Below are 26,396 nucleotides of genomic sequence, written 5' to 3' on the forward strand. Positions count from 1 at the left end.
CATACATAATTATTAGCCTTGAAAACATGCATGGATTTTATATCAAATTAAATAAAGTACATAAAAGTACTATTTTAAGCTGTAAAGATAAGCTGTAAAGAATCGTTAAGAAATGCATGTCTTTTTCCACTTGGTATGCCTTAAGGTAACTGGTCACTTCTACATGAAGTTTAAAGAAATTTGCCATTATCAGAGTATATCCTCAGATAACAGAAAATAAAGGAAGTCAGAAATTACAATCCTTTTCAGTAGTTGTTTTAAGCTTACTTGTAGTTTAATTGCTTAATAAATTCTTAATTACTCATTAATTTAATATTAGGGAAATTAGACATGAAGTTCTAGAGGGTGGCAGAAATTTGAAGAATGCTTCCATGTCTCTATCAAATCAGCCTCAAAGTGAGAGAAATTAACTGAGGTACCTGGTCTGGTTTATTTTTTTCTTTTTTAGATGGTGCTCAAACCCAATATAAGTTATGTGCAGAGGAATATAAGTAAATAAAAACTGATCTCGTTTAAAAAGGAGAACTTCATTTGGAAGATTTTAAAACACATTTATAAATAATTTGTGGGCCATATCAGCTTTTTATAAAGAAGAATGAGACCTTCTTCAGATAGTGTGTAGATTGAAAATCTCCATAGTGCTTTTCAAGATTTTGACATATCTGGGTTTGGTCTATTTTTGTGCAGAATGAGAGTATCTTGCCAGAAAATATAGGGCCTGTTTTCATAATTTGCACTAAATTAAGCTGCATTTGACACTGAAATCATTTGACAAGCCAGTCACTTGCAAAAGTATGATAATAAAGATACTAGTTTCTAAAATGTTTATACTAAAATCTATTCCACTGAAATACCCAAACTCTCACCCTGGACTGATAAAATTGTTCTGTAGGTTTGCCTTTATAAATAAGAATTAACACCTGGGCATGCACTAGAATAAGACTTCCCAGCCCCACACTTCCATTCTGAAAACAAAGCTCTTTTCTTTTAGAATTTAATGGACTGTTTGGGCTTCTAAACAAAATGCAGTTCAATTATGGATTGTAACACAGAGGGAATGAACTGCATTGGCGTTGAATGCAATCGGATGGGGCTTTCTCGGGGAAGACGCTTGAAGGAGAGGCTGCTTCTCCGCCAGGTCGGAGGAGTCATGGTACTCTGTCTCTGCCCGCAGGTGAGCGAGATGGAAGTGAACGGGCAGTTCGAGTCCGTGTGCGAATCTGTGTTCAGCGAGCTGGAGTCGCAGGCGGTGGAAGCCCTGGACCTGCCGATGCCCGGCTGCTTCCGCATGCGGAGCCACAGCTACGTGCGGGCCATTGAGAAGGGCTGCTCCCAGGACGACGAGTGCGTGTCCCTGAGGTCCTCCTCCCCCCCACGCACCACCACCACCGTGAGGACCATTCAGAGCAGCACCGGTGAGTGAGCAGAGCACCTGTCCCCCGGGTGCCCCGTGACACCACACCACCACAAGCCTGGTCTCTGGGCCCAGGACTACAGAAAGACTGTCCCAAAAGACTGCACGTGGTGTCCTGCTGTTATCACACAGTCACCAGTAACAAAACACCACCCATGCCTTACAAAGAATTGTTTTGCCTCCCTGCCTGCCCCTGTCCCCAGGCTTTTGGCCACATCCACAGCTCTTCTCTGTCTCCATCTCTGGCACCAACAGAGAAACTTCAACTACAGGTGTAGAAGGGACAGCAGTGAAGCAGAGGAGGGGGTCTTTCTAAAATCCCCAGACAGCATCCTAGCAGCCAGCGAAGTCATCCCACCAGCTCCTACTGGCCACAGCCAGGCCCTGACTTTTAGGGGTGACCCTTAAGCAAATCAGATACCCTGACTGCTAAGCATCACGGTTAGAATGCCTTTTTTTTTTTAATTCCAAGATATCTACAAAATGACTATCCCCAAAGACCTGAAACATCAGTGTAAGAAAAAAGGGAAGAAACAGGTGATTCAGTAATACTAATTGAACATCTTACAAATTTTCTTTCACCATAACAGGTATCATTATTTTAAAACCTGCTGTCATATGTATACAGCATCTTCTTTTCCCTCTAAAGTGCAGTTAAGTTTCTGCAGTTAAATGGTATTTTTATCAGATTTTAGGTAGAGAGGCAGAGAAGAGCTTAATGGGTTTCCATGACACTGAGACCTGCATAAGAATATAACCATGAGTTATATATGACAGTGTGCATTGATTTTTTTAATATATATATTTATCCCATTTGGGTCCAAGAAGAAAATCCCCTCCATTTTAACTAGGCTTAACTGTGTGATTGAATTCAATGTAACTCCAATACAGAGCAGTTTATAGAACCTAGAGTCATGGTAAATAGTAATGAATAAATTAGAAGGAAAAGCCTGTGCTAGAATATTTTAGTATTCAATTTTAGTTCTAGGTGCATCACATGGCAGGAATTACCATTCAGCCTAGAACTTTTGCAGGCTTGAGAACTAACAGGTCCTCAAATCTGAGTTAAAAGTCCTACTAAGCAGAGATGTGGAGTTGAGGTAACAATTTGTAAGAAGCCATTAGAGGCGAAACAGTAGTCAGGATCAGGGAAAGAGATGCTTCTAGACGGTGCCCTCGCGCTAAGACTCTGCAGGGAGCCCAGCAACTCTGGCATTGGCTGGCTATCTCCGACCAGATAGTGGGTGTGCATTCTCGCTCACCAGGAAATTCTACAAGAACAGCCACAGAGGGGGTTAACAAATAAGGTTGACTTATAAAATGAAAAAAAAAAAATGTCGATCATCCATGGGCATATTTCTGTGTGTGTTTACGTTCATGCAGTAAGTGTAATTTGAAGATCTGCCCTGTGCCTCTAGTGTATCGCTATGTCTTATTGTTTCCCCGTTTTCGCCACCCCCACCCAGCCCTTTCTCCGTGTCCGGTCCACTGCTCACTATAACAGTCTCACCGCCTGCCAGCTGTTCTGTGCTGAAGTCAACTCGTCAAATACACAATCTGCACATCCTTGCCCTGAAGTACTAGGGGAAAGAGAATGGCCACTGGCTGACTCCTTCCCCCTCGAGGAACAGTGTTGCGGATAAAGTGGCAAAAGACTCCAGAATGGCTTTTTTTTTTTTTTTCTGCTCGCCTCTCAGAGGATTTGTGCTTTTCTTATTTAAGAAACAACTTACTTCCACCTCTCACGTCAGTCAGTTCTTGTGCCGTGCTCTGGACTTTTCTGAGACCTTTCCCAGATACTCGGGAGGCTCCTGGAGTTCAAACAGTTGAGTTGCCAGATAAAATCCAGGGTGCCAGTTAAATCTGAATTTCAGATAGTAAATAATTTTTGCAGTGCAAGTCTATCTCAAACATTGCATGGGGCATACTTATACTAGAAAATATTTGTAGTGTTTGTGACAAAGTGATTTGTAGTAAATGCGACAAGCCCATCAGAGGAGATGAGTAGAATCTGGGAGGGTGTCTTGCATTGTTCCTTATAGAATATAAATTGATCAGAAGGTCTTTGACTGGAGGTCCTATGGAGGAGAACACTCAAAAACAGAGAGAAGTAAATAAAAATACCATAGAGGTGATTGCATCGCTCCTTCTCATGTGTCTCATCAGAAGTGCTGCGCTCCACCTACCCCACCCCCCACCCCCGCAGCTCTCCGTGGGGGGGAAGGCTCCATGCGTGGCTGCAGCTGCATGGGTTAAGGGCAGGAAGATGTGACCTGTCCCCGGGAGTGATAAAGCATAAAATACCAGAGTTTTGCACAGGGCAGCTGGTGACTTCACCTTTTATCAAACTAAATATTATGATAGATCATCTTTACAGTCATGGAAAAATTAACAAGGACTAAACCATTGTAGTAAATTCTAAGTAAGCCCATCAGATATTTTAAGATGGCAACCTTAAGAATTCTAATATCACTTTTCAGTTTCTCTATGCTATAGATTTGTTCTTTTAAAGTTATTATTTTATGATATAATAAGGCTCTGTGCCATTCTACTCCTGCCATTACTCCCATGCTATTCTCTCTCTCTCTCTCTCTCTCACACACACACACACACACAGACTTTTCCTTTTCTCTTACATGATCGCTGTACTATCATATTAATTTTCTTCTGCTGGTTTTCTTCTTACGTTGGATCAAATATAATTTCCTGTATGGGCGCCTGGGTGGCTTAGTCGGTTAAGCGTCCGACTTTCGCTTAGGTCATGATCTCGCGGTTCGTGGGTTCGGGCCCCGCGTCGGGCTCTGTGCTGACTGCCAGCTCAGAGCCTGGAGCCTGTTTCAGTCTGTGACTCCCTCTCTCTCTGACCCTCCCCTGCTCACGCTGTCTCTCTCTCTCTCCTAGAAATAAATAAAACATTAAAAAAATTCAAATATAATTTCCTGTAGAAAACACAGAAAATCAACTTTCTCACAGGACCTACTAATTTTCAAAAGAGGTGCTCATTTGTAGAAATCGGGAAATTACTTGGCTCTAATTTTAATCATTTCCCCCATGTACCCAGGTCAGATTTACATCCCTGTTCTGTAGGACGTGACATAGATTTCTCCCCTGGTTTCTCTTCCTTTGCTCATTATTCTTGGATACTGACAACAGATTCTATTTTTCCTAAACTTCCTTTTCCCTGGGAAAAGTTCTTCTGTTTTGGCAACTGCAGTTATTAGCTATAACTTCAGCAAAGTACATGCAGAGTCTTTGATTTCTGTGTCAGCCCGTTCTAATTGTTCAAGTTTTCAATGAAATATACTCAGCTTTTCTCTTCAAGCCTTGTCCATTCTTCATATTAGCAAGATGAAATCATAAACAAAAATCGACAAAAGTGTCTGCTACCATGTGGGAGTGTTATGAACACGGGCTCAGCTCTAAGTGGCCCCAAGGATCCCCTAGTGATATGAGCTAGAATGGTGACTCGTCCCAGCAAATCAGGGAAAATTAGGAACTGAGTTAGAGTGTTACAACAATTATGCTTCTCTTGGTTTATTAACTTTTTGGCTTGGGTAACTATGATAGCATCCTATATTCCCTCAGACTGTAATCTGCTTCAAGCACTCAGATATCTCTCCATCTAATAAGTTCAACAAGTTTTTATATAAACTACTGTAGCTAGTACTATTAGACTAGGATTAGAGCTACTGTAGGAAAGTACAACCTAACAATGGAACAATTAACCTCAGGACTGTGGGGAAACAAGCACCCTTACATCAGTTGCCTGAATATTTTAGGTAAAGGTAGAACTTGGGGCTGGAAATATACCCACACTCCACTTTAGAGTATTGGATTAAATTTGCCTCTTGAATATACCAATATAATTGTATGTGTTTAAGAATAATTTTTCTTTTTACATCCTGCACTGAGCATCTAAGATCTATCAAAAGTATTATCACATTGTAGCTAAGGCAGGCAGACAGACTTGTATCTGCTGAATAAACAAAAACATTATATAATAATCAATCAATAGATACAGTCATACAGATACAGACACACACTTGGTCCAAAAGGACAAAAAATAAACTGTTTGCAGTGGTTACCCAGCAAGGAGCGGGTGAGAGGATCAGGTAGTAGGGACACAGGGAAATTTCTAAATAAGCACTGCTTTTTATGACTAAAAGCCAATACAGTACTTGATTAAAATAAGACTCTGACAGAAATAGGCAAACTATCACGATATAGGATTCTCTGATTTTTTAAGAAAAGCATTCACTTTGAAATTACAAGTTTTTCAAAGAAGGCTTATGTAGCATAATAAGATTTCTTAAATGTTTATTTACTTTTGAGAGAGAAAGAGAACAAGTGGGAGAGGGGCAGAGAACGAGGGAGAGAGAATCCTAAGCAGGCTCTGCACTGTCAACACAGAGCCCAACACACGGCTTGAACTCACAAACCATGAGATCATGACCTGAGCTGAAATCAAGAATCGGACATTGAACCGACTAAGCAACCAGGCGTCCCACAATAATATAATTTTTATAAAGGATAAGTAGGTTCATTTGCCACACTGTGCCTCTTGAAGTTTGGCATATGTGCTCTATTCTTTTCTTATCAGGGGAAGCCTTAAAAGTTGATGGAATTGAACAGAGCTCCTTCCCTTCTAGGAGCCCCCAGAAAGGGCAGTGAAAACCAAGGATAAAGCATTGCCACCAGACCAGCAGCCAGTGTCCTCCAGTCAGGGAGTCGGCACTGTGTGCCCTCCTGGCTATGGCTTGGAGCCACATTAACAGCAATATTTACACTCTTTTTTGAAAGAGGTATTTTCCCTTAAATTAAGACTCACTCTTCCATAACCCTACTTCACAGTCTCTCACTGCTGTCAGACCTGACCCATCTATTTCAGTTTGCTCATTTAGCAAAAGCAGGTACCCTTTGATAACCTGAGGTTGGGGCTAATGTTCCCAGAGTTCTCCCACTGGCTTGAGTCTTCATCCCCAATCAGCCATCCTATCCAGGATATTGAAGCTACCTTTGTGTACCCTACACTTCAATCTCATACACTCTGCTTCCCACCCACCCCAATAACAACAAAAATCCTTAATACACAAGATCTTAAGCAGAATAACATTAAGGCAATAATTTACATTTGCAATATACATAGTAGGCATTCAGTAATGGAGGAAGGGGAGAGAAGATGCAAAAAAATACTGGCTTTTATTGCAGCATAATTGACATATTACATTAGGTAAGTTTAAGGTGTACTCTGTGCTGATTTTTTTTAATGTTTGTTTATTTTTGAGGGAGGAGAGGGGCAGAGAGAGAGGAAGACACAGAATCTGAAGCAGGCTCCAGGCTCTAAGCTGTCAGCTCAGAGCCCCAAAGTGGGGCTTGAACTCACAAACTATGAGATCATGACCTGAGCTGAAGTCAGATGCTCAGGGTGACTGAGCCACCCAGGCACCCTATGTGCTGATGTGATACATTTATATATTACAGTATGATTACCACCATAGCAACCTCCATCAAGTCACCTAATTAGCATTTCTCTTTTGTGATAACCACATTTAAGATCTAGTCTCTCAGAAACTTTGAAGTATACAATACAGTATTGTTGACTATAATCACAGTGCCTTGCATCAGATCTCCACAACCTATTCATCTTCTAACTGCAAGTCTGTACCGTTGACCAACATCTCAATTCCCCCACCCCCTAACCCCTGTAACCACTATATTATAGTTTCTACTAGTTCAGCTTTTTTAGATTCCACATAGAATTGATATCATATAGTATCTATCTTTATGTGACTTGATTTTTTTAAATTTTTATGACACTTATTTCACTTAGCATAATACCCTTAACGTCCATCCATGTTGTCACAAATGGCAGGATTTCCTTCTTTCTTGTGGCTAGAATAATATTCTAGTATATACATAAGCCACATCTTCTTTATTCATTCATCCATTGATGGACACTTAGGTTATTTCTGTTATCTTGGCTACTATTAATAATAGATAGCAGAAAAAATACTTACATACCTCACTAACAGCATGTTTGATGATTGGTTACTTTCCTAGAGAAATAGCATTGCTATTAAAACAAGTTTAATCATAACATATTAGCAGAAGAAACTTCACATAGTCTAGTCCAGGGGTCTGTAAACTACAATCTATGGGCCAAATCCAACCCTCTGCCCATTTTTATAAATAAAGTTTGGTTGGCACAAAGCCACACTCATTTGTTTACATACTGTCTGTAGCTGCTTTCACTCTTCAGAATTTTTTTAGATTATTTATTTCTCTTGAGAGAGATAGAGAGAGTTTGATCAGGGGAGGGGCAGAGAGAGAGGGAGAATCTCAAGCAGGCTCCATGCTGTCAGCACAGAGCCCAACACGGGGCTCAAACTCACAAAACTGAGATCACGACCCAAGCCAAAATCAAGAGTCAGACACTCAGTTGAGTGAGCCACCCATGTGCCCCTACTTTCAGTCTTTGACAGCAAGCAGAGTTGAGTAGCTGTTGCAGAAACTGTAAAACCTGGAAAGCCAGAAATATTTACTGTCTGAGTCTTTACTGAAAAAGGTTATCACCCCTGATCTAATGCACTGAACCCATTTTAAGGTAGGAAAACTAAGGTGGGCTTCTGTCTGGAGACAAAGTCAGAATAAAACTGCCTGGGGTTCTCCACACAGCTCTTGCTTATTTGAGTCCCAGCTCTTGAACTTATTTATTGCATGATTATAAAGTTCATCTGAACTCATTTTCTTCATGTGCGAAATGAAATTATAGTGCTGCTTCTCTTGGCGGCATTAATGACCACTTTGGGAACATCCTTAGAGTTTAAAGAAAGAAATTTCTTTCTATGAGGCACTAATTTAATTAATCAGTTTTTATAAAGCAAGGAAGGAAAAGTTCAGAAGTCCAAGGAGACGGACAGCAGCCAGAAGTGTTTTGAACAAAGAGGGATTCTTTTCTATTCAAGATAAGATCTAGTAATAAATATTCAGATATTGCCTGGACTGGTTCCCTGTTCCTCTGCTAATGTGGTTCCCTTCCTTGAATTTCTCTAACCATCTAAGTAAAACTGTAGACCATCCACTTAACACCATCTGAGGTGAAATAAAGAGACAGAGAGAGAGAGAGAGAGAGGGAAAGAAAAGAATGAAAACGAAAGAATGAAAGAATAAGAAAGAAAGAAAGAAAGAAAGAAAGAAAGAAAGAAAGAAAGAAAGAAAGAAAGAGAAAGAAAGAAAGAAAGATTGGTTTGTGGTATAGCCTTATGCCTCTTGTGAGATAACTTGTCTGGTTTTTCTATCTGAGAAAGCTGACAGGGTAACTTTTGGAAGAATTATGGCTCGAACTTTTCCTTTCTTCCATAGGGCACTTGGGTTGGCATTCCACTGTATTCTAGTAGAAATATTATGAAGTCATAAGACACAAAAGTCTTAGTAGACATAGAGAAAGACATAACATCTGAAGACTCCTTATGCTTTCATCTCCTTCAGTTGTTCTGCTGTATATAAATCACCTCTCAGGAACAGAGGGCCCAGCTGCAAGGTGCTGTGCTCTGTACACAGTCCTAAAGTCCACCTTTGTCCACATCAGAGATCATCACATGGCCCATAGTGAAGGGGCTGCAAGGTCTTCTGGCCTTTAGGGTTAATGTGAGGTTCAAATCAATAAGGAAGGAATAAATCAATAAGAATGATTGTGAAGGGGGCGCCCGGGTGGCTTGGTCGGTTAAGTGTCCGACTTTCGCCCAGGTCATGATCTCGCGGTTCATGGGTTTGAGCCCGGCGTCGGGCTCTGTGCTGACTGCCAGCTNAAAATACCTCTATCCTGCCTTTGATTTTAAATCCCTCAATCTGGCTTACTTTATTAACAACAATAATGGCTAACAGTTAGCACTTACTGTTTGACAATCATTTTGAACCAGCTGCATAGCCTATCTCATGGAATCTTAATGAATGTTCTAAGACATCTATGTAAGATATTATCATCCTCATTATACAAAAAAAATATTTAAAACTTACCGAGTTTACACATCTTGAGCCCTACTGCTAGTAAGCTACAGAGCAGATTCTTTTTTTTAATGTTTTTATTTATTTTTGAGAGAGAGATGGAACATGAGTGGGGGAGGGACAGAGAGAGAGGAAGACACAGAACCTGAAGCAGGCTTCTGGCTGGGAGCTGTCAGCACAGAGCCCAACGTGGGGCTTGAACTCACCAACCGTGAGATCATGACCTGCACCAAAGTCAACGCTTGACCGATGGAGCCACCAAGGCACCCCTACAGAGTAGATTCTTAAATTCTCTTTACTCATCAGGGCACCTGGGTGGCTCAGTCATTAAGCATATGACTTTAGCTTGGGTTATGATCTCACGGCTCATACCAGGTGAGCTTGAGTCTCTCATTTGATAAGCACAAGCCCTGCTTCGGATAAAACATGAGCCCCACTTCGGGTGAGCTCTGCTTCTCTCTCTCTCTCTCCCTCTCTCTCATTCTCTCTCTCTCTCTCCATCTCTCTCTCCATCTCTCTCTCTCTCTCTCTCTCCCCCTCTTTCTCTGCACCTCACTGACTTGTGTCCTCTCTCTTAGAAAAAAAAAATCCACTCTACTTATCAATGAATGCTTAGTATACTATGTCCTGAAATAATTTAATTCAAATCTGTCTGTGGTCTAGGAGCACTTTTCTTTCATTCCTTCTTCCCACAAATATTCATTTAGCTCCTGCCATGTTTGAAACCTGTGTTTTCTTTAAATTTCTTTTAAGAATCTCTCTTTTAAAAACAATAAAAGCCGTTTTGGGGTATCTGGGTGGCTCTATCAGTTAAGCATCCAACCTCAGTTCAGGTCATGATCTCACAGCTCTTAAATTCAATGCCCACATCAGGCTTTGTGCTGACAGCTCAGAGCCTGGAGCTGCTTCAGATTCTGTGTCTCTGTCTCTCTCTGCCTCTCCCCCACTCACTCTCTGTTTCTGTCTCTTTCTTTCTCAAAAATAAACATTAAAAAATGGTTTTTAAGCTCTTTATTCACATATTATTGACATGGTTTTTCATGTTGGTTTGACTAGATGTGAAATGTCTGTTTAAAGTTAAAGATGTAAAAAAGTAGGAGAGAAGGTTCAAGATGGCAGCATAGGAAGATCCCAACTCATCTCCTCCCACAGACACAACAAATGTACAGCTACACAGGGACAAATCTCTTTTGGAAAAGACTTGAAAACTACCTGAACAATCTCCTCCACAACAAAGAATAACAGGGCTACATCGAGACCAGTAGGAGAGGCAGAGCTGTAATCCAGCCCCAAACCCCACACCTGGTGCAGCACTGTAGTTGGAAAGGATCTCACAAATACCAAACTTCTTCCTGAGGAGCAAGGGGTTTGTGCCCCACATCAGGCATCCCAACCCTTGGGACCTGCACTGGAGAGATGAGACCCCAAAGGTCAGGGTTTTTGTTTTTTTTTTACATTTTTTTTTTTTTTTTTTTTTTAGGANAAAGCCATTAGGCTGTAGGGAATGGAAACTCCACTCCAAAAAGGTTCGCATGCACACTCCTTCACCCTTGGATCCAGCACAGAAGCGGCAGTTCATGAAGCACCTACACAATAAATGAAGGAAATTTAAACCACCTTAAAGCACCTGCTAGAAAAACAAGAGTCTGTTGGGACTCTCCATGGACAGATGCTGGTGGGCACCATTTTTTGTATTCTCCCTCTACCCTGTAAGTATGGGCACCAGCAGCAACCATTTTCTCCCACTCCCTTTAGCCTATTAGCCCTGATGGATGTGCCCCACCCCACATGCCACTCCACCATGGCCAAATCTAAGCCAGCCAGTGGAGAGCCTGCCCCTGTGCACCACTCCATCACAGCCCATCACAGTTGGTCAGTACATGCACTCCACACAGGGGACACCCCTTCAGCATCTGGCTCTGGTGTCCAAGGGGGATTGCATTTTGGGGCCCTGTAGGTATGAAACAATTGGAGACAGTTCTAGGCAGGCTACTAACCCCAGGGCACTGCACCAATAATAGACTGAAACACACCATTGGTCTTCCTATGAAAAAGATATATTTCACCTACAGCTTCAGCCTGACAGGCAGACTTCAGATTTACCACACATCTAGAAACTATGGAAGTACTCGAGGAATGTAGGCTGAGGGATACCATCTTTGAGCTCTCACTAGGCCTTGCTACAGCTCACTAGTATCTCCCAGAAAGCTCATACATTTAGTTTGAGCCCAGAATTTTCAACTGTTACTAACAGGACACCTCTAGATCACAAGTTCTAGATCACAGCAGAGTCTATGATTGATGTCCCACAGGACGATGTATATTTGCCTACCTTAAAACCTGCTTCCTGATGGTCTACCCCCAATCAGCCTGAAACTAAATGCTGACTGAGATCCCTCCTTCTGAAACATTCACAGATCTTGGCACACCCTCAACAACTGGGACCTACCAAGAAAAAAGGCTGCCTAGAAATCACAAAGGTCTAGGGCACCTGGGTGGCTCAGTCAGTTAAGTGTCCAACTTCAGCTCAGGTCATGATCCCATGGTTCTTGGGTTTGAGCCCCACATCAGGATCTGTGCTGACAGCTCAGGAACCTGGAGCCTGCTTCAGATTCTGTGTCTTCCTAGTTCTCTGCCCCACCCCCCCGCTCACTCTCTCTCAAAAATAAATAAACATTTTTAAAAAGTTTTTTTTTTTAATCACAAAGGTTCTGGAGACAGCCAAGAGCTAGAGCAAGGTTAAATGATAGGGTTTATCTCTGATAGAAGGCTACTCCTGTAAGACTGAGAGAGATACCTATTTCACATAATACACAGAAACAAACACAGAGATTCAAGCAAAATGAAGAGAGGAATGTGTTCCAAAGGAAATAACAAGAAAAAATTATTAATGGAGATAATTAAAAATGGAAAAAAATAATGGAGATAGTTAATATTACCTGATAAAGAGTTCAGAGTAATGTTCATAAAGATGCTCACAAAACTCGGGGAAAGAATGAGTAAACACAACAAAGAGATAGAAAATACAAGTACTAAACAAGTCATAGAACTGAAGAACACAATAACCAAACTAAAAAACACACTAGAGGGGCTCAACAACAGACCAGATAAAATAGAAGACAAAAACAGTGAGCTAAAAGACAGGGCAGTGGATCTCACCCAAACAAAATAGCAAAAACAAAGAAAAACGTCAAAAGATCAAGATAGTTTAAGAGACCTATAGGACAACATCAGGTAGAATATTTGCATTATAGCATTCCTAGAAGGAGAAAAGAGAAAGGGGTAGAAAACTTATTTGAAGAAATAATGGCTGAAATTTTCCTTCATCTAAGAAAGGAAATGGATGTCCAGATCTAGGAAGTCCAAAGAGTTCTAACAAGATTAATCCAAAGAGACCCACACCAAGACACGTTATAATTATCAAAGTTAAGAATGATGAGATGATCTTAAGAGTGGCAAGAGAAAAATAATTTGAACGTACAAGGAAACCCCCACAAGACTATCAGATTTCTCAGCAGAAACTTTGCAGGCCAGAAGAAGGTGGCATAACATATTCAAAGTGCTGAGAGGAAAATACTTCCAGCCAAGAATACTCTACTAAGGAAGGCTAAATTCAGAACTGAAGAAGAAAGAGTTTTCCAGACAAACAAAAACTAAGAGTTAATGATAAATTTTAAAAGGATTTCTTTATGCTGAAAGGAGACACTAATAAGAAAAAGATTAGGAAAATAAAAATCTCACTGATATAAGTAAATATATAGCAAAGGCAGCTGATAAATCACTTATGAGCTAGTGCAAAGGTTAAAAGACAAATAGTAAAACTATAGCTACAATAATTAGTTGAGAGATACAAAAAAAAAGAAGTAAAATGTGACAGCAAAAATATAAAACATGGGAGGGGTAAACCTGCCATCAACTTAAAATTATTTTATATATAGGCTATTATATATGAGCTTCATGGTAACCACAAAGCAAAAAATCCATAGTAAATACACAAAAGATAATGAGAAAGGAATCTAAGCATAACATTATAGAAAGTCATCAAACCACAAGGGAGTAAACCAAGAGAAGAAAGGAACAGAGAACAACAAAACAGACAAAAACAAACTATTAAAATAGCAACAAATATATATCTATGTAACAGATATAAATGTATCTGTAAACAGACTAAATGCTCCTATTAGAAGACAGAGTGGTGGAATGAATTAAAAAATGAGACCATTTATATGCTGCCTACAAGTGACTGAGTTCAATTAAAAGGACACACACAGACTGAAACTGAAGGGATAGAAAAAGATATTTCATGCAAATTGAAAACAAACAAAAAAAAAAACAGAGGTAGCTATACTGATATTTAAAAAGTAGACTTTAAAACAAAGACTATAATAAAAGACAAAAATGAGCATTACATAATAATAAAGGGATCAATCCAGCAAGAAGACATAACATTTGTAAATGTGAATGAACCCATTATAGGATTACTTAAATACATAAAGCAAAGACTCACAGACCAAATGGAGAAATAGACAACAGCACAATGAATGATAGGAGGGGACTTTAATATCATATCAATGGATGTCTCATATCAATGGATAGATCATCCAGACAGAAAACTAATAAAACATTGACCTCAAAAAACACATGAGACCAGAGAGACTTAATAGATAGATGCAGAACATTCTGCAGGGCACCTGGGTGGCTCAGTCAGGTCATGATCTAGAGGTCTGTGGGTTCAAGCCCTGCATTGGGCTCTGTGCTGACAGCTTGGAGCCTGGAGCCCACTCTTTGGATTCTGTGTCTCCCTATCTCTCTGCCCCTTTCCCACTCGTTCTTTCTCTCTCTCACTCTCAAAAATAAATAAACATTAAAAAATGTTTTTAAAGAACATTCCATCCAAAAGCAGAATATACATTCTTATCAAAAGCACATGGAACATTTTTTCAGGGTAGATCATACATTAGGCCACAGAACAAGTCTCAAGAAATGTGAGAATATTGCAATCATATCAAGCATCTTTGCCAACTACAACAGTATAAAACTAAAAAATTATAAGAAAATACAGAAAAATGAAAAATATGTGAATATTAAGCAATATACTACTGAACAAAAAATGGGTCAAACAAATCACAAAAGAAATTTTAAAATGCCTTAAAACAAATGAAAATGGAAATACAATGTTCCAAAATCTATGTTATACAGCAAAAGCATTTTAGGAGGCAAATTCATAGTGATATAGCCTTACCTCAAGAAACAAGAAAAATCTTAAATAAACAATCTAAATTTACATACATCTAAACAGAACTAGAAAAACAAATAAAGCCCAAAATTTAGTAGAAGGAGGTAAATAATAAAAATCAGAGTAGGAATAAATTAAATAGAGACTAAAAAGAAAATAGAAAAAAATCTATGAAACTAAGAGCTGGTTCTTTGAAAAGATCTTTCTTTTAATTAAGAAGCTTACACTAAACCCACCAAGAATAGAAGAGGGCTCAAATAAACAAAATCAGAAAGAGAGAAGTTATAACTAATACGAAAGAAATACAATGGACTGTAAGAGACGACTGTGAACAATTATAAACCAAACCAGACAACCTAAAATAAATAAATTCCTAGAGACTGACAGTGTTCCAAGACTGAATCATGTAAAGATAGAAAATCTGATAGAGCAATTACTAACCAGGATGTTGAATCCATAATCAAAAAACTCCCAACAAACTAAAGTCCAAGACTCAACAGCCTCACTGGTGAATTTTACCAAACACTGAAAGGAGACTTAGCACCTACCCTTCTCCAACTCTTCTAAAAAACTAAAGAAGAAAGCCCCCTTCCAAACTGATTCTATGAGGGTAGCATTACCTTGATGCCAAAACCAGATAAGGGTACCACAAAAAAGAACAGTATTGACCAATATCCCTGATAAATGCTAATGCAAAAATGCTCAACAAAATCTTAGCAAACCAGATTCAACAATATGATCAAATGGGATTTATTCCAGGGATGTAAAGATGGTTCAACATCCATAAGTCAGTCATCATAATATACCACAATAACAAAATGAAGGATAAAAAGTGATATCATCTCAATAAATGCAGAAAAAGCATTTGACAAAGTTCAACATCTATTTATGATTTAAAAAACCTGCAACAAAAGGGATATAGAAGGAATATACCTACACATAATAAAGATAATAAAGGCCATATATGACAAGCCTATAGCTAACATCAATGCAGAAAAACTGAAACTTTCCCTTATGATTAAACACAAACAAGGGTGCCCACTCTTACCACTTTTATTCAATATAGTATTGGAAGTCCTAGCCCAAACAATTAGGCAGGGGGGAAAAAGGTATCCATATTGGAAAGAAAGAAGTAAAACTGTCATTGTTTGCACACAATATGATTTTACATATGGAAAACTCCACCAAAATATGAATAAATGAATTCAGTAAAGTTGCAGTGTAAAAAAACCAGTATACACACTGGGTTGCATTTTTATATGCTAAAACTATCAGGAAGAGAAATCAACAATCCCTTTTATAATTACATCAAAAAGAATAACATATCTAGGGAAAAAAGTTAATCAAGGTGAAAGACCTGGATTCTGAAAACTATGAGACATTGATAAATGAAACTGAAGAAGACACAAATAAGTGGGAAGATATTGCATCTCGTGGATTGGAAGAATTAATAGTGTGAAAGTATCCATATTACCCAAAGCAATCTATCGATTTAGTACAATCCATATGAAAATCCCAATCGTATTTTTCACAGAAATAGAACAATCCTAGGGGCACCTGAGTGGCTCAGTCAGTTGAGCATCCAACTCTTGATTTCAGCTCAGGTCAGGATCCCAGGGCTAGGGGATCAAGTCTTGCATCAGGCTCCACACTGAGCATGAAGCCTGCTTAAGATTCTCTTTCTCCCACCCCCTCCACCCCTCTCCACCACTCACTCGCTCTCTCTCTCTCTCTCTCTCTCTCTTTCTCAAATAAAAAAATAAAAAGAACAATCCTAAAAATTTGTATGGAACTACAAAAGATCTGAAATAACCAATGTAATTTTGAAAAAGAAGAACAAAGCTGGAGGCATCATGCTCCCTGATTTCAAACTACACTACAAAGCTATTGTAATCAGAACATAATGGTTATGAGCATAAAAACAAACACAAAGATTATTTGAACAGAAAGGAGAGCCTAGAAATAAATTCATGCATGTACAGTCAATTAATTTACAATAAAGGAGACAAGAATATACAGTGAAGAAAGGACAGGCTCCAGTAAATGGTGCTGAAAAAACTAGACAGCCACATGTAAAAGAATAAAATTGTACCACTATCTTATAACATATGCAAATGAAGAAAACTAGACCACTATCTTACACTATATGCAAATACAAAGGTGGTACGCTCCCTGACCTTGGTCTTAGTGTTATCTTTTGGGATCTGACTCCAGAAACAATGACAATAAAAGCAAAAATAAACAAATGAGACTGTATCAAACTAAAATTCTTCTGCACAGCTAAGGAAAGCATCAACAGAATAAAAAGGCAACCAATCTACTGAATGGAAAAAGTTACTTGCAAATCACATACCTAAATAAGGTATGTGCAATAAGGTTAATATGCAAAATATATTTTAAAACCCATACCACTCAACAACAACAAAAATCCATTTAAAAATGAGCAAAAGATGTGAATAGACCTTTTCCTAAAGATATACAGACAACGGACACATGAAAAGATGCTCACCATCACTCATCATTAGAGAGATGCAAATCAAAACCACAATGAGGTATCACCTCACACCTGTCAGAATGACTATTCTTAAAAAGACAAAAAATAACAAGTGTTGGTGAGGATGTGGAGAAAACAAAACCCCTGTGCACTGTTGGTAGGAAAGTAAATTGATGCAGCTACCATGGAACTCAGTATAGAGGTTCCCCCCAAAATTAAAAACAGAACTACTATATGATCCAGCAATTTTACTTCTAGGTATTTATCTGAACAAAAATAGTAATTTGAGAAGATATATGCACCCCTGTGTTCATTGCAGTATTATTTACAATGAACCACATGCACACACACACACACACACACACACCAACACCTGCACACGAACACACACACACACAATGCAACACTACTCAGCTATAAAAAAAAAAATGAATGTAATTTTGGCATTTCCAACAACATGGATGGACCTTGAGAGTATTATGCCAAGTGAACTATGATTTCACCTATATATGGGATCCAAAAAATAAAGCAAATGAACAAAACAAAAGTCATAGATACAGAGAACACATTGGTGGTTGCTGGAGAGCAGGAAGATTGGGACGTCAATGAACGGGTGAAATATAGCAACAGATACAAGCCCCCAGTAATAGGTCAGATATAATGTACAGAATGGGGACGATAGTCAATAATACGGTATTGTAGTTTTGAAAGTTCTCGTCATAAAACAAAAAAAGACATTTAAAAAAGTAGCAATTAAAACGGATAGAGAGGGGCGCCTGGGTGGCTTAGTCGGTTAAGCGACCAACTTTCGCTTAGGTCATGAACTCGCGGTTCGTGGGTTCGAGCCCCGCGTCGGGCTCTGTGCTGACTGCCAGCTCAGAGCCTGGAGCCTGTTTCAGTCTGTGACTCCCTCTCTCTCTGACCCTCCCCTACTCACGCTGTCTCTCTCTCTCTCTCTCCTAGAAATAAATAAAACATTTAAAATAAAATAAAATAAAATGGATAGAGAAAAAGCCTATGAAAAATGCTCCAGGTTGAAAATTTCACATTAAACCTTGTCATTTTGACATTATGACAGATTTAAAAGATCAAATATTCAACCCCCTGATCTGGCTATAGTGTCAGACCGCACTGAATGGATGGAAAGAACTTTTGCCAACTCATGTAAACTGCTCCTGTAAACTGAGTGGTGGCAAATTCTGCATTGAGGCTGATGAAATGAGCAGAGGTTAGGAAAAGTAAAAAAAAAAAAAAAACCCACTACAATAGTTATATGTTAATTTTATCTCAGTAGACCTGGACAAAAGTACTACAGTCATGTAATCCTTATCTGACTGGTCTTTTGAATGAATTGTGAGCATTCACAACTCAGTTACATAGGTCAATCAGAAAACACAATTTAGGGACACCTGGGTGGCTCAGTTGATCAAATGTCTAACTCTGGTTTTGGCTCAGGTCATGATCTCACAGTTCGTGAGTTCGAGCCCCACGTTGGGCTCTACACTAACAGTGCACAGCCTACTCGGATATCTCTCTCCCTCTCTCTCTGCCCCTCCCTTGTTTTCTCACTCTCTCTCTCTCTCAAAAAATAAATAAACATTAAAAGAAAACATAGTTTAGAAAATCAGATTCTTCTAAAATGAGTATTTATTATATGGGAAATTTCTCAAAAAAAGTAATGACATAACAATATAGAACCTAAAAATTCATTTCTTTATCTTTATGATACCTCTATATACACTGTTTTATAACTAAAGAAATTGCCATTTTTAAAAGCCTTTATAATATATTAAACTTTAACAAATATAGCAATGTAATAGCAACTGAAAACCATATTGTAATTAATGTTGACAGTTGGATGACCCTGCACATTTTCCTAGCAGCATTATTTAGCTCCAGGTGGTAAATCCAAGAGTCGAGTTTTTATATTAATCTATTACTCTTGCAACTGACATTCTGTCAAGCTCTCAGTACAACCATAACCATCGCCAAATGTTTTTATTTAAAAACAGATCAAGGGGCACCTGGGTGGCTCAATCAGTTAAGTAGCCAACTTCAGCTCAGGTCATGGTCTCATGGTTTGTGGGTGCTAGCCTTGTGTCGGGCTCTGTGCTGACAGCTCAGAGACGAGCCTGCTTCAGATTCTGTGTCTCCCTCTCTCTCTGTTCCTCCCCTACTCCTGCTCTGTCACTCTCTCTCAAAATTAAATAAACATTTAAAAAAATTTTAAAGATCAAAATGAATGGTGCCATAATTTTACCATATTGACAAATAAGAAACAATCTTATGTATATTATAATGACAAATCAATGCTCATACAACTATTAACATTCCAGATGCTTTCTTTGCCATCTGCTGGTGTCTTACTGACATGCAAATTCCACCAATGTATAAGTAACTGGTAGAAAAGAGTAATACAAAATAGAAAAATTATCAATATTTTAGAAAGTTCTAATAACCTTTCATTTAACTTACAGAGGAAAATAATCTAACTTATCTCTAAGAGTGTAAGAAATTCAAAATTCAGTTCTTATCTCTAAAATATTTTAGCGGTGCCTGGGTGACTCAGTCGATTAAGGAGCCAACTTTAGCTCAGGGCATGATCTCACGGTCCGTGAGTTCGAGCCCCACGTCAGGTTCTGTGCCGACAGCTCAAAACCTGGAGCCTGCTTCAGATTCTGTGTCTCCCTCTCGCCATGCCCCTCCTCTTCTCAGACTCTGTTTCTCTCTCTCAAAAATAAAATAAAAACATTTAAAGACTATTTTATGGTTTTATGAATTCTGGGGATACATAATATTTTTAAAATTAACTTTGCTTAACCAATTTCATACTTTTTTTTCAAATTTTAATTTCCATTCTAATTAGTTAACATATAGTGTAATATTGGTTTCAGGAGTAGACTTTGGTGATTCATCACATACATATAACAGCAGTGCTCTACATAAGTGCCCTCCTTAATACCCAGTACACATTTAACCTATCCCCCACCCACCCTTCCACCAATTTCACATTTTAGGGGTATATCCCTGACAAGCGATGTCATCAAGATAGAACTTCATCAAGAATACTTTGATAGGATTGCCATCCTGTCTCTCTTAGAAATCAACCTTGAATTTTTTTTCTAGCTGATATTCTTATTCCATCACATATCTTCTCCCACAACTATTAAATTTAAGAAAAACTAGTATGTCCATATCATCCACTGCTTTCCTTCTGAAAAATCTCTTCCAAAATGTCGATTATGGCCAGAGAATCATAATGAGACTGTTTGTATCATTTTCAAAGAACTTCTGTCCATCAACATTTATTTTTAACTTTTTATTTCGAGGGATACGTTTACAGGAAATTACAAAGATAGTACAGAGAAGTATCTCGTATACTCCTCACTCCGTTTCTCCGAACAGTTACATCTTATGTAACTATAATGCAATATCAAAATCAGGAAACTGACATTGGTGCAATGTGTATGGACAGCTCATTTTTTTATCATGAGTCGATTCCTGAAATCATCACAGTAATCAAGATACAGAACAATTCTTCAGCCACCAACATCTATTGTTGTCCACGTTTCACCAGCTTAAGGTATAAAATTTTCCTCCCTTCCAGTGCCTTGCCCTCTCCCATTTATAATATAATTATCCTAAATAGTTTCTCCACATACATTGTGAGCCACATCACACCATGTTATATTTTGTGCTTCAAATGTCAAACATAATTTCGGATATTTCAGATGAGAAGGAAAGTCTACTATATTTACCCTGTTTTTTGCCAGACTGCCAAATTTGAGAAATTGTCGGCCATATTTATGATGGCTTTTTCATCCCCACCCTCATTCCCCCATCCTTATGGGATTCCAGTGATACAGTTGCCACGACTTCAATGAGTGATTTGGGCAGGGTGGTTTCCTTAGAAGAGGATGTAGGCAAGCAGGTACTGTTACACAAACACAGTTCTTTCCATACCTAGAGATACCCCACATAATGTGACGCAACTTTCACAAATGGGAGACAACTCAAGGTTACGTTTAGCTACTGCATCCTATATGCAGTGCCTCTTGTCACTATCAGAGTCCATTATCTTCTAATCCTGTCCAGTATTTATTTCTCCCCGTTCAGCAGCTTATGGACTAACAGATATACTCCTTGAAAATACTGAGTACTCAAAACAAAAACTCAACAATCTTGATATAGAAAAGGAAGAAGATAGAATCCTCAAGGACATCTATATCCATTGTCCTTCAAATAATCTGGGATGACTTCGTTGGCAGATCAAGTCACAGCTGACCTTTCTTTTGTAATATTTTTTTTATCACTTATTCATTTCTGAGAGTGAGAGACACAGAGCATGAATGGGGGAGGGGCAGAGAGAGAAAGGGAGACACAGAATCTGAAGCGGGCTCCAGGCTCTGAGCTGTCAGGCACAGAGCCCAACTCGGGGCTTGAACTCATGGACCACAAGATCATGACCCAAGCTGAGGTCAGATGCTTAACAGACTGAGCCACCCAGGCACCTCATAGCTGAACTTTAATATAGCACAACTTGTCTTAAATAATGGTAACACCAGACATCTGTCTATAGCTTCTGAAATTGCCCTGTGTTTGTCAGATGGCAACTACATCAAGTTTTACTGATGGCGTATTTACCATATTCCATTAAATAAAAAGAATGCTGATGTAAATCTAGGTAAAGATGAAACAAAGTAGCTCTCGTTTCACTTAAAAACTAGTTACTTGAGACATGACTATCAGAAAAACAAAGAAATCCAAAGTCCGTAATATTTTCTAAATTGCTTAAACCAAAAAGGATGAATGCTCTTGGCTTCAGCCTGTAGCCATCTCGAAGTCTCCACTGCTCTTATAGAAGATCTCTGTTAGTACCTTGTGACCCAAACAATGGGTTAAAGAGTTTAAATGCCATTTAATGTACAGCTTTGCAGTGGCTCAGCAATTAGCCATTGAAACACAGACCTACAGTTCTTATGCCGGACTCATGTCCGGAATATTTGTCGATGATTGATTGAGAGAGGCAAATGCAGGATTCCCTCAGGAAATTTTCTGCCTCAATGAATGCTTAAATTTCTGGGATGATTCTAACATCGCCACAGAAGCAGAAAGTTCTTTTCTTTTTTCTCATACACCTGAAAATAAACTCTCGTTTAACAGAGAGTAGGATGGTCACATGTCTCCCCCATACCGTCTTGAAAAATGAAGTTTCAATAATTTCTTATTTGGGGAAAGAACTTCTAGAAACAGGGGAGAGTACTAATCAAGGATACTGGTACATATGAACTTCTACAAAGAAAGACATCCATTTCATTCTCAGCCTGATGATTCCACCTTATATTCTTTCTTCCCACATCTTCCAGCCAAAGTCCCACCGAGGAGGTTACATCCCTACATTTTCCCTCTCTCAGATCTGTAAACGAGGAAGTTGTGCTAATAGTCCTGACCGTGTCTTAGACCCCTGTTTAATCTGTGAATATCTGAGTGAAAGGACTTCATGAACTACTCCTCACATCTCTGCCATGACTATGACAACATGAGAAAACTTAGTGGGGATTTTATCAGCTTTCTTTCTTTTTTTTTTTTTTTTATTGCCCTTAAAATGCATCATACACATCATCCCCAGGATCGCTAGAGTACTGTGAAAGGCCAGGAAAAAAAAAATCAGAAAAAAATACTAACTAGTTCTAAAGGTGCTGGGAACCAGGATCTCTTCCTATTTTGAATCTCCATTTAAAACACAAAGCAGCAGGGGCGCCTGGGTGGCTTAGTCGGTTAAGAGTCCGACTTGCGCTTAGGTCATGATCTCGCAGTTCGTGGGTTCGAGCCCTGCGTCAGGCTCTGTGTTGACTGCCAGCTCAGAGCCTGGAGCCTGTTTCAGAGTCTGTGACTCCCTCTCTCTCGGACCCTCCCCTGCTCACGCTGTCTCTCTCTCTCTCCTAGAAATAAATAAAACATTAAAAAAATAAAAATAAAACCCAAAGCAGAAAAACTCCTCTCTTTGTGCCCATCCAAGCCGTTTGTTGGAAGGTACACAAACTTTTCAAACATTCATTATTTTTGTACCTCTAATTCCCTTCCATGAAACTGTTCTACAGAAATAACCTAAGACAGAAAAATGTACAAAGATGTTGACATTATTCATAGCAATGAAAGATTTTACCAACCTTTGTGGGTGCTGAATATTTGCCTCCCAGTAGAGGTAAGATTAAATCGTGGAGCCTCCACTTCAGTGGAATTCTTGAGCCAACTGTAAAAATTGTATTTAGAAAGAGTTTATAATAATATAGAGGGGGAGAACTTCTGATGTTATATTAAGCTAGAAATCTATGGCACATCGAAGCCTTATATAAAATTGTGTATGTGTGTACATACACCCAAACATGCATTGTTCAGGGGCACCTGGGGGTTCAGTCTGCTAGGCATCTGACTTCAACTTAGGTCATAGTCTTGCTGTTTGCGAGTTCAAGCCCCACATCGGGCTCTGTGCTGGCAGCTTGGAGCCTGGAGCCTGCTTTGGATTCTGTGTCTCTGTCTTTCTCTGCCCCTCCCCTGCTCATGCACTGTCTCTCTCTCTCTAATATGAATAAACATTAAAAATGTTTTTAAATAAAATTTAAAAAGAACTATAGTAAGAAACTGTACCTGCCCCCCACCCCAAAATATGAAAGGAAATGCACCAGAATGTTAATGTGGTTATGTTTGGTATTGAAACCAAAGATTTGCTTTTGGTTATTCTCTGTACCCTTTATTCCAAATATTCCATAGTGAACATTTTTTTTAATAAAAGAAATTTTATTTTTAAAAAAGAAACAGCTAACAATTTCATGTTTAGGGCCCTATTTAGAAACAATAATACATCTCATATTAGTAGATCCTGCAGATTTCTCCCTTTGCCTTTTAGTTTTTGTGATTAGATGAAGACTCTTGGGGTCAGTGGTTTGACTGGATAACTGAAGATCACCTAGGGGCACGTGGGCTCAGTTAAGCTTTCCACTCTTGATTTCAGCTCAGGTCATGATCTTACAGTTTGTGAGATCGAGCCCCACCTAGGGCTCCATGCTGGCCCTAGACATGGAGCCTGCTAGGGATTCTCTCTCTCCCTCTCTCTCTCTGCCCCTCCCCCTCTCATTCTCTCTCGCTTCCTCTCTCTCTGTCTCTGTCTCTCAAAAGATGATCTCAGCAAGATGCTACTTTGTGATTGTTATTTAAGCACAGAATATCTCTTAGGAAGGAATTCTAAAACAAAGTATTTTTTAAAAAATCCTTTCCTTTGTTTTCCCTGACTCTTCACTGAGGTAGCAGGTGAGGTTTTTGTAGATTTTGCAGGGTTTTCTTTTCTCCCTTCAGATGTCAGAGGCAGTTAATTAGCAAACGACAGTTGTAGGTGGTTTTCAAGAAGGGAGCAGAGGACAAAGGAATAAAGCTACACAAAACAGCTTATGGCATCTTTTAAAACATAAATCCATGCCTTTGTAGCTCTTACTCTGAGAAAGCTCACCTCTCAGAGGCACGCTTTCAGCTTTTACTTGTATTCCAGCCAGAAAAGCTCCCCAAGCAATTAGGGAGACAAAAAAGATTTCTGCAACGGCTGCAATCTAATATAATGGTGTAGGCAGCCCACCTGTGTTTTTAGAAAGGTGAGAACCCTATAGAAAGGAGAACAAAGCAAAGTGCTGAATGGGATTGTAGAGTCATGGAAAATATTCATCATCATTGTTCACAGAGAAAGAAAATGATGTTGACAAACTTACACTAAAAAAGTATGAAGAACTCCAGCTTCATGAGAAGGGTCAAAGCAACAAAACAAAGGATAGCGCCTTTTTGGGTTCGTGTAAACTTCATCACAGCTCTCTGGTGGAGACGGAGGTGAAATGGTGACATCACCACCGCATCTGCCTTCCGCCCTCAAACCTCTTTCCTGCCTTTTCTTTACTTACCCTTTTCCTTACCCTTTTCCAGAGAGAACTCAAAGGCACCTGGTCCTTTCTCCCCTATTCCAACAGCTCTAGGGGAAATATTAGGAAACTGACCCTTTCTTTGCTCACGTATGTTCTCCTGAAGCTCTGAGAGCACATGGCATGAATGAGAGCCCAGACGCAAGTGACTGAGTTCCCTTCATTCACATGGTCACACTGCTTGGACAAGAATACTATAGGCTGGCATTTCCCCGCCGCTGTCTCATAGGACACATACTTCCAAAGCACTGTGAAGCCTTCATCTAAGGAGTGAAAGAAAAAGTACACTTGCCGTGTTGTCTGCTGAATTTTAAAACCCATATACATCAGTTAATGGTTTTATACCTGTTTGTAGATCCGTGGCATTCAAGCTGAGTACGTGTAACAGGAAGATTTCAACCAAGAGATGATGAGCCAACCAAAGCTTATTTCCCGTCTTGTGCATTAGGGTGTTGCCATTAACCTTAATGATCATTGTATGTGTTAATTCAGAGCCTGCCTTCTAGGGTGGTACCTCCATCCACTGATACACAACCTTGGGTTTTGTTGGGGAAACAATTGACTGAACCTGCACATAGTTTATAATGATCCTTCCAAATATAACTCTTCTTGCTTTTAACTCCATAATGGGGAGGCCTTTATCACTCTTAGAAAATCATGCATGGCTCTGTTTTGCTTCCAAAGAAAGTCTTAACAGGTTTATATTACTAAATAGGACACCCACACTTCTCTCCCCTCAAATTGGTTCTGAATCAAAATGGTTTCTTTTTTTTAAGGGAATTAAGAAACTTGTGGATCTCAGATAAAGTTCTTCCTTAATTAAGGAGCTATTTCTGACGTTAACACCACACCTCCAGAAGCATTTGGGCGTTTCAGAATAGGGCAGAATCTTGATAGTGTCCTCGCTTGCTTGCCTGCTTTTCCTATGTAACTCGAAATGGTAAGTCATCCTCCAAACCTTTTATTTTTGGATCTCCCCATATGTTACCTTTCTCTCTTTGCACAGAGGAGGCACAGGCAAATAGGTGAAGCATTAATGAAATGGATACATTGCTCAATGCTGTTTCGCGGGCACTTCCTCAGAAGGTGCCAGAAGTAAATGTGGGTACCCTGCTTGTCTATCAAACCTTAGATGGCCAGCAAACATCGAAGGCTGCCAGGTTTTCCTGCGTGCTGCTTCACAACTTTTGTATTGCACCCACATCGCACTGCATATCACAGGAAGGACCCCCAAATACTTATGCTGTGCTCAGGATTAAAGCAGACTCTGAGTTTTGAGAATATAAC

The 26,396-nt window shown here is 39.3% G+C and overlaps 1 protein-coding gene across 5 annotated transcripts in view; it reads left to right on the forward strand.

The window, feature by feature from the left end:
- Nucleotides 1-26,396, forward strand: part of DLGAP1 (DLG associated protein 1) — a 324,532-nt gene that overhangs the window by 141,381 nt on the left and 156,755 nt on the right. For all 5 annotated transcript variants that reach the window (XM_077778153.1, XM_077778154.1, XM_077778156.1 and 2 more), the window contains exon 4: nt 1,175-1,415. In XM_077778153.1, coding sequence (XP_077634279.1) covers nt 1,175-1,415 — 241 coding nt within the window. The remainder of the gene's footprint in view (nt 1-1,174; nt 1,416-26,396) is intronic.

The sequence above is a fragment of the Crocuta crocuta genome, unplaced genomic scaffold (genome assembly GCF_008692635.1).
Source record: "Crocuta crocuta isolate KB4526 unplaced genomic scaffold, BGI_CrCroc_1.0 scaffold26, whole genome shotgun sequence".
Taxonomy (NCBI): Eukaryota; Metazoa; Chordata; class Mammalia; order Carnivora; family Hyaenidae; genus Crocuta; species Crocuta crocuta.